Below are 9,572 nucleotides of genomic sequence, written 5' to 3'. Positions count from 1 at the left end.
AGAGAGAGAGAGAGAGAGAGAGAGAGAGAGAGAGAGAGAGCGAGAAGAGAAGTAGAGGGAGAGAGATAAAGATAAAGAGAGTAAGAGAAGAGAGAGAAAGAGAGAGAGAGAGAGAGAGATAGAGAGAGGAGTCACAAAGCATGCATACTCACAGGGTTTGACAACAGTGTGGCCCTGTGTTCGTTGTAGACACGCAGTCGTTGTTGTTGACGTTGGGAGGCAGTATAAAAACTGTTTGTTGTGCTTTATGGATCATGTAACCACGCAGCCAGCAATAAGCTGCCTATCGTTGCCTTCGACACACGGATGCAGCTGTGTGGAGTATAAAGTATTTCCTCGCCCATACCCCAACCCAGTCTCTCTCTCTCGCGTTCCCACGCGCTCTTCCTTCCCCCTTCTCTCTTTCTCTTTCACTTTTCCTCCTTTCTCTCGTGCGCTCCGTTGCGCTCTCTTCCTCTCGCTCACTTTCTTCCTCTCTCTTCGCATTCCCCTGCTATTTCTCTCACACTCTCTTTCGGACGCTCTCTCTTTTGCTCTCTCGCTCTTCCTTGCGTTCTCACGTATTCTCACCCGCTCTCTCTCCCTGTCAGCATATCTCCCTCTTTCCTGCTCTCTCTCTCACTCTCTCCCCCTTATCTCTCTCCCCCGCTCGCTTTCTCCCCCTCATCTCTCTCATTTTCGATAGCTCTCTCTTATCCCTCTCGGCCTACCCACGCGTGCGGCTTGTTGTATAACTCGGGTCCTTGAAAATCCTTCATTGAGGAGGACACACAACAAACACGAGATGGCCAACGTTACGTAATGACCGTGACAGCTGCGATGCGCTGAAAGAAGCATAGACTGTCTGTGAATCTGGCCCAGCGCTCGTAACAGTAAAATAAGCGGGACAATTTATTATTATTATTATTATTATTATTATTAATTTTGTAATATCCGCGAGAGCAGAGTTTTAATTAAAATTAATCAATCAGTCAGTATGCCAAATGTAGGAAAAGACGAGGAGAAGGAGAAGGAGGAGGTGAAGAAGGAGGAGGAGAGGAGGAGGAGAGGAGGAGGAGGAAGAAGTAGGAGGAGGAGGAGGAGGAGGCGAGGAGGAGGAGGAAGAGGAGGAGGATAAGGAGGAGGAGCAGGGGGAGGAGCAGGGGGAGGATCAGACAGAGGTGAAGGATAAGGGGGAGAATGAGGTGGTGGTGGAGGAGGAGGAGGAGGATGAGGATATCGCACCTCTGTGTCCGTCTGCCATCACTATTGCTTATGAGAATGTGCGGAGCATTAACTCTGCATAAATAAACAGCTCACAGCATCTGCTCGGCTTCTTACCCGCGCGTCTCGTCTCCACCCCCCTCTCTTTCTCTACGATCGCTCTCTCTCTCTCTCTCGCGCGCTCTCTCTTTTTTTTGTTCTCTCTCTCCTCTGTTCTCTTTCTCTCTCTCTCTCTTCTCTTTCCCTCTCTCTCTCTCTCTCTCTCTCTCTTTCTCTTTCTCTCTCTCTCTTCTCTCTCTCTCTCTCTCTCTGTCTCTCTCTCTCTCTATCTCTCTCTCTCTCTCTCTCTCTCTCTCTCTTTCTCTCTCTCTCTCTCTTCCTCCCCCTCTCTCTTTCTCATTCTTTTTCCCCTTCTGCCTGTGGCTTTACGTATTCTAACACGGCGCTCGTTAGTTGTGTGGTAATGCGTCAACGGAAAATAGAGAGGCAATGGCTTTGCTGTCATCACCCGATCGGGTTGTGTTGTAAAAATAATAGGGCAGCAACATTACGTCACTGTTTGCAATATTACGTCATTAATTGCAACATTACCACAGTGATTGCAACATTACATCAGTGATTGCAACATTACCTCAGTGATTGCAACATTACATCAGTGATTGCAACATTACCTCAGTGATTGCAACATTACATCATGATTGCCAACATTACCTCAGTATTGCAACATTACCTCAGTGATTGCAACATTACATCAGTGATTGCAACATTACCTCAGTGATTGCAACATTACCTCTGTGATTGAAACATTACCTCAGTGATTGCAACATTACCTCTGTGATTGAAACATTACGTTCACGGTATAGTCACTCATAGCCGTAATACGTCACTGATAGCAACATTACACCACTAATTGCCACGATACGTCACGGATAGTGCATTTCGTCACTGGTCGCCGCATGAGTCACCAGGTAGCAGCAATAACGTCACTGATAGCTGCATTACGTGAACGCGTTTGCTCTCGGCAGAAAGGCATGACGATGCAGCCACAACGCAGACGAGAACCTGAACAGCTTCTGTAAGTGGCAGAAGACGATCAATCCACCAGACGAGCGCCATCCGAACCACCACGACGTCGCCATCTTGCCACAATACGTGCTAGCAATACAGAAGTACAGCTCAGCCGACGGCAGCGCTCATGGAGTGTTGTTGTTGTTATTGTTATTGTTATTGCTATTGCGTCGTCGTCGTAGTCGTTGTCGTCGTTGTGGTTATCGTCGTTGTCGCTGTTTACAGCGCGTGTTGTCTGTGTAGGTACAACATCTGCGCGCGCTCCGAGACAAGCAACACGCTGGGACTGGCTTACATCTCATTACATCTCAATGTTGTTGTTGTTGTTGTTGTGTTGTTGTTGTGTGTCGTCGTCGTCGTCGTCGTCGTCGTCGTTGTCGTCGTTACAGCGTGTGTTGTCTGTGTAGGTACAACATCTGCGCGCGCCTCCGAGACATGCAACACGCTGGGACTGGCTTACATCTCAATGTTGTTGTTGTTGTTGTTGTCGTCGTCGTCGTCGTCGTCGGTCGTCGTCGCTCGTCGTCCGTCGTCGTCGTTGTCGTTGTTGTTGTTATCGTCGTCGTCGTCGTTTACAGCGTGTGTTGTCTGTGTTGGTACAACATCTGCGCGCGCTCCGAGACATGCAACACGCTGGGACTGGCTCCCATCTCATTACATCTCAATGTTGTTGTTGTTATTATTGTTGTTGTTGTTGTTGTTGTTGCTATCGTCGTCGTTGTCGTTGTTGTTGTTATCGTCGTCGTCGTCGTTTACAGCGTGTGTTGTCTGTGTAGGTACAACATCTGCGCGCGCTCCGAGACAAGCAACACGCTGGGACTGGCTCACATCTCAATGTTGTTGTTGTTGTTGTTGTTGTTGTTGTTGTTCGTTGTTGTTGTTATTGTTATTGTTTATCGTCGTTGTCGTCGTTTACAGCGCGTGTTGTCTGTGTAGGTACAACATCTGCGCGCGCTTCCGAGACATGCAACACGCTGGGACTGGCTCACATCTCGGGCATGTGTTCTGCTCACCGCAGCTGCAGTGTCAACGAAGACACCGCGACTAGCTGTCTCACTCACCATCGCCCACGAGATCGGGCACAAGTAAGTCTACCTAAGATAGCTGTCACATATTAACAAGCAGTATATAAGTCTAACTAGTAATAGCGGTTAATAGTAAAAGGCAGTATATAAGTCGCCTAGTAATACCTATCAATAGTAACAGGCAGTAAATAAATCTATCTGGAAATAGCTATTAGTGATAGGTGATATATAAGTACAGTTACAAATAATTGCCAGCATTAATAGGTTGTGTAAAAGTGCAGCTACAAATAAATCTCAACAGTAACTGGTTGTATATAAGAACAGCTACAAATAGCTGTGAACAGTAACAGGTAGTAAAAAGTAAACCGCTAAAAAATCTCATTGGTTTGGTAGGTGCGTAGCTAATGAAATAACATCGCCAACAAACATCCAGTACTTCTATCAAAAAAACTGAATTCTTATTGAAGTTTTGTTACGTACAACGACACGATTCAGATACGCAACTCTATGCTCGTTACTAAGAACGACTAAGAAACATCCAAAGAGAATGATTATATCGTTGAGATGATCTGGACCGATGATGCTCTCACCCCCCCCCCGTGTGTGTGTGTGTGTGTGTGTGTGTGTGTGTGTGTGTGTGTGTGTGTGTGTGCGTGAGTGTGTGTGCGTGTGCGTGCGTGTGCGCGTGCGTGCGTGCGTGCGTGCGTTGGTGCAGGCATTATGGAGCGTATTCTCACCAACAGGTGGTTTAAGATTTCTTGGTAAAATGTCAAGTATACAATTCGTTACTTAAACAAACTTGATCATCATGACCGCCACCATCGCCATTACTACCATCACCATCGTCACCATCGACTTATCATCTTCATCACCATCGTCATCAACACTATTACTAAACCTCAGCCGTCATAATCATCTTTGTAGTTGTCGTCCTCGCCGTCACCTTTGCGCTAACGGTCTTTTTCCTGTCGTTGAGAAAGCCATGACTGGGGAAGCTGCCTGGATGACGAACCCTCGGACCACGACTTTGAGTTTCCGGTCATACCGCCGGGCGCGATGTACGACATTCGACACCAGTGTCGTCTGCTCTACGGAACCAAGGATAGGGAAACTTCCGACATAGACGTCTGCATGAAGATAGAGGTAAGGATGATCGTGGATGTATGAAGTGAATACCAAGAAATCGTGGATGTATGAAGTAAATACCAAGAAATCTACGCGATGTGAATCATATATCTAACGATATCTACTTCCAGCACTACCAGTTCAATGTATAAACACTGAAAAATAAGTTACGAGCAAGAGAATCCATCGATGTGAATCACGTATCTACTTCTAGATGCTTCGATCGCTATCTGAGGAAGCCAAGTACAGAGTAGAAAGGGTTAGGATGTGTAAGACGAGATTATATCTGGTTTATTTATCTCTTCAGCGTGAGAGTTATAAAGACTCGTACTGCAGTCCCGTATCGCGTTAGCTGTCTTAGCCGTCACCATCACAACCTGTTTGAATATTTCGGCCCGATGATCGCTCCTAGATGCATCTATAACTAGAAACCACGTATAGTTTAGTGAGGAGTAGACAGCGAGATCGCAAGCAGCGTGGTCACGGCGACAGCAACATGCAGCGATGTTGCAACTTATAAGTTCCCATGTGCATGTGAAACGCAACGCTAGCGCGCAGGCGGGAAGTGCTTGTTGATCTTGCATCGGTTTTCTGATTTGCATCTCGAGAATGTAAGATCTTATCGCGCTCTCGAACAAAGCTGTGGTCGCGAGGCTGTGCGGTGTTTCCGCATGGCCACGGTCCACTGCCTTCCCGCATCACCGCGCGACAGCTAGCACAGTGAACACCGCCGATGAAACCTCTGCAAGGATTTCAGCTGATGCGAAGTCCGAATTTCTACTGTAGGAAAATCGCAAGAACGTGGTGCGGTATAACGCTGTCTGCGCGCGCGAGTAACAGCGAAGGCGTTGTAACTAACCCCTTATCGCTGCTCCCGAGTCGTAGTTTAACTAGTCGCCGTGATTTCCGTCAACGCTGTAATCGCTTCTTTCTGTTTTCATTCGCAGCAAGACGTCTGCGAGTCGCTGTGGTGCAGCGTTAACGACAAGTGCATGACTAAGCTGAGCACGGCGGCGGCAGAGGGTACTCAGTGCGGCGACAATATGGTACGTTCACTTGTCACCCGCCATCTTGTTCTGATACTGTTCTCTACTGTTTATCTGTCATTGTTTGCTACCATTGTTCTTTGCCGACGTCCTTCAGTACTGTTCGTCCAACGTTGTTCTTTACCTTGGTTCTCTTCCGTTTCTATGTTACTGTTGCTCACCATTTTTGTACTCCATTGATGTCGGCGCCATTTTTAATGTGAAATTTCTTTTCGCTCATTGTTTTTTCGCTGCGTTGTTAACCATTGCTTTCCACCATCGCTCCCTACTATCGCTGATAGGGGCGGCTAGTGGCTACATAATGTATATCACGATGAAGATACGATCAGAATACTGTTTACATGCCGGTAAAACAGTGGCTAATTAAAAACTAGTGTGGGCGGGCCGTAAAAATATTTAGCGAGCGTGTTTAATAGCTTTCGTCGACGAGAACAGAAAAGTGTTCTCGCTGTTTCTCAGCTGCCTAATTATGGCGCACGCATCACCGGCACAGCTGTTACGAACATCCGCGTGCGTCTGTAGGTTTGCCACCTCATACCGCGCGCACGCACGCACACGCACAAGCGCACGCGCACACACTCACCCCTACACACGCACACACACACGCACGCACACACATGCACGCACACACACCCGCATCCACAGACAGACACAAACACACACGGGCGCGCGCACACACGCACACAAACACGTACACGCACACAGACACACACGCACACGCACGCACGCACGCACACACACGCACATTTCCGATGCTCTCGTTGTTTGCGTTATTTCCATATAATCATATCATCGAGCGGACACAAACCATTTTTACGTGCTCATTAATATACGAAACCCATATCATGAACAATTTTTGTGCTCTTCCAAATCAGAAACCCGTATCATAAACCTTCTTTGTGCCTTTTTTATATCAGAAACCCGCATCATAAACTATCTTTCTGCTCTTTTGAACCAGAAAACTATATCATAAACCTTTTGTGTTATTTAATATCAGAAACCCGTATCATAAACCATTTTGTGTTATTTAATATCAGAAGCCCATATCATAACTATTTTTGTACTCTTTTATATCAAAAACCCATGTCATAAACCTTTTCTGTGCTATATATGATAATATCAGAAACTCGTATCATAAACGATTTATTTGATTTCATATAATCACTCAGGACGTAATCTCGTCTGTGTGGAATGATGTTTCAGTGGTGCTTTGCCGGCAAGTGCGTGGAGATAGGGGAGCGCCCGCAAGCGGTCAACGGCGACTGGGCGGAGTGGAGCGAGTGGTCAGCATGCACGCGTACGTGCGGCGGCGGGTTGTCTGCCGCCAACCGCCACTGTGCCAACCCCCCGTAAGTACTGACCCTAGCTGTGGGGGCGGTCCCAGTCATGTTACCAACCCCCCGTATGTACTGACCCTAGCTGTGGGGGCGGTCCCAGTCATGTTACCAACCCCCCGTATGTACTGACCCTAGCTGTGGGGGCGGTCCCAGTCATGTTACCAGCCCCCCGTATGTACTGACCCTAGCTGTGGGGGCGGTCCCACGCACTGCACCAACCCCCCGTACTGACCCTAGCTGCGCCCCAACCCACAAGTAGCGACGTTTCACGTGCTACACATGCGCATACCTGCCACAGTTATATTTGTCAATTGTTATTGTTGTTTATATATGTCAAGATAGATCTTTACATTCATATCAGATAAATATCATTGCTATCGCGGCAATTGCTGCGTGTTCGAGAGCGAGAGAGAGAATAGTTTTCTAGTTCTGCCAATCACAAAAGCCACTAGTGATGTGATGGCACTTGCCGGGGAAGCTACTCTCGACTCGCTAAGTGAGTTTTTCGTTTATCTTCAAAAGTACCCGCCCGTATTTTTTACGCTGCGTTTAACATTGCCGGCGTGGCAATCATTTGCTTTGAAACTTGATTATGTAAGACACGGCAGGGTGTCCCGGATGTGCAGCAAAGACCCGGATGTACGGCAGACGAACGCGGCGCAAGTCATGCGTAATCAACTTAAAATGATTTACGGTCCGCTTAGCACTGAACGGAGAGGGAAGAATGGGGAAGGGGGTGAAAATTACCATGTTTAAATTCCCAATAGAGCATCACAACTCACCCTGATACGCCCTTGGTGGCGGTGCTGCTGCTGGGGCGTTTGTATTATGTTAGAGAAAGCATTGGTATAGCCGCGTAGATATTATTAACGGCGGCCCTCCTTCGCTTGACTAGGAGGGTCTCCTAAGCTTTATGCTGGTATTACTGTGTAGTGGCAGAGAAGCGCCCATGAAAAAACGCACAGTAAAATCCGCGAAATGTCTTCTGTCCAGGGGAAGCTAGCTAGCAAGGGAGACGAGACTCAAGTACAGGGAATGCGTACGTGAACCAAACGCCACGCGTGTCCGCGTGGGTGCGTGTATGCGCGCGGGTGCGGCGTGCGTGCGCGTGTATGAGCACGGGTGTGTGTGAGCGCGGGAGTGTGTGAGCGCGGGTGTGTGCGCGTGCGTGCGTTAGGATGCGTGTGTCTGTTTTCGGGTGCTTGCGTGCCTTCGTGCTCGAGTGAGCGTAAAGAAAATATTTTCTTTTTACAGGCCGTCATTCGGTGGCAAATACTGCATAGGCGAGCGAAAGAGATACAGGATCTGCAATACTGAAGTATGTATTCCCAGCCTCCGCTCAATCTGCTCTCACGTTGTTAACTTTAAATGTTTCGAGTGAGCGCGACCACTTATACTGCTTAGTGGCCCGGATCACCGGCAAAACTTCGCAGAAAACTGCTGCACAAGCAATATACAGCCAGGGAAGTAAAATAACAAGGCACCTCTTTATACTATTCCATATTATCTTACACCTGATACAGTAGGAGCAACAGCGTCTCAAGCTTGTTAATAGGAGACTCTAGAATATATATATATATATATATATATATATATAATATTAATATTAATATAGATAATTCGTTGGAGAAAATTTGCATGAAAAGATAAGCTACAGCGTGCTTTATAAATCCGTCACTGTGCATAGAGGCCTCTTGTGTTTGTGTAAATTATACACCATTTATCTGAGACAGCTGACGAAGTCAAATAACGAGAGGGAGTTGAACCAAAACATTTTTTATGCTTGCAAAAAAATATAGCGAATTGAACGAAATTTTCGGAAGGTTAGTACATAGCATGTCGATGCGGTTGTACATTCAGATTTTGGTATAATTCTCTTTGGTTTGTAATCAAACCATACACTATGGTGACGATGGCTACCCTATGCCTCACCTATAGCTTCCCCCGCAACCTCTGTTTTTTCAACACGTGTGATTGCCTTTCTCTCTCCCCTTGCTAGTCATGCGACGTGGATGACCCATCCTTCCATCAGGTGCAGTGCAGCGCCTATGACAGCATTCAGCACAAGGGAGTCTACCAGCAGTGGCAGGCCGTGGAGATGTCTGTCAATCCAGAAGGTGAGATAGATACCGCGCGCCAGCGCCATCTAGCGACACCGCTGACACATAGAGACAGTGCTGATACCTAAGTTTGACACTGCCGAATTACTCTGATTTGTCATACAAATAAGACCGACACACCCACACGCACACACGCACGCACACATATATAGAAATATATACATATATAGTATTTATATACAAGAGCTAATAATACCTTTAATAATAGGTATTATTAGCTCCTGATATATATATATATATATATATATATATATATGCCATAGTCACCGACCTGCTTGGTATCGCTTTCTCATCTCGCTCTACCTGCGTTACGCTTCACGTGTATGTTTTACAGACGTCGATGCTAACAGCAAGGCGTGTGCGCTGCGGTGTAAGGGGCGTGGCAACTCTCCCACCGTCACCCTTAACGACACGATGATTGACGGCACGCCATGCCGCCTCGGCAAGCGAGACATTTGCATCGACGGCAAATGCAGAGTGAGTCTTCTGTGTGTGTGTGTGTGTGTGTGTGTGTGTGTGTGTGTGTGTGTGTGTGTGTGTGTGTGTGTGTGTGTGTCGTCGTCTCTCTTCTTACTTCTCGTTCTTCTTCTCTCTCTCTCTCTACTACTCTCGTCTCCTCCTACCTACCACTACTCTACGTCTCGTCGT

The 9,572-nt window shown here is 47.1% G+C and overlaps 1 protein-coding gene across 2 annotated transcripts in view; it reads left to right on the top strand.

The window, feature by feature from the left end:
* The window catches only part of LOC106813072 (A disintegrin and metalloproteinase with thrombospondin motifs 7-like), a 25,472-nt gene that overhangs the window by 6,550 nt on the left and 9,350 nt on the right, over positions 1–9,572 (top strand). For both annotated transcript variants that reach the window (XM_014817120.1, XM_014817119.1), the window contains exons 3-8: positions 4,277–4,439; positions 5,369–5,467; positions 6,671–6,816; positions 8,059–8,122; positions 8,804–8,921; positions 9,259–9,401. In XM_014817120.1, coding sequence (XP_014672606.1) covers positions 4,277–4,439; positions 5,369–5,467; positions 6,671–6,816; positions 8,059–8,122; positions 8,804–8,921; positions 9,259–9,401 — 733 coding nt within the window. The remainder of the gene's footprint in view (positions 1–4,276; positions 4,440–5,368; positions 5,468–6,670; positions 6,817–8,058; positions 8,123–8,803; positions 8,922–9,258; positions 9,402–9,572) is intronic.

This window comes from Priapulus caudatus, unplaced genomic scaffold, assembly GCF_000485595.1.
Source record: "Priapulus caudatus unplaced genomic scaffold, Priapulus_caudatus-5.0.1 Scaffold722, whole genome shotgun sequence".
Classification (NCBI taxonomy): Eukaryota; Metazoa; Priapulida; class Priapulimorpha; order Priapulimorphida; family Priapulidae; genus Priapulus; species Priapulus caudatus.
This window is presented reverse-complemented; position numbering and strand designations above follow the sequence as displayed.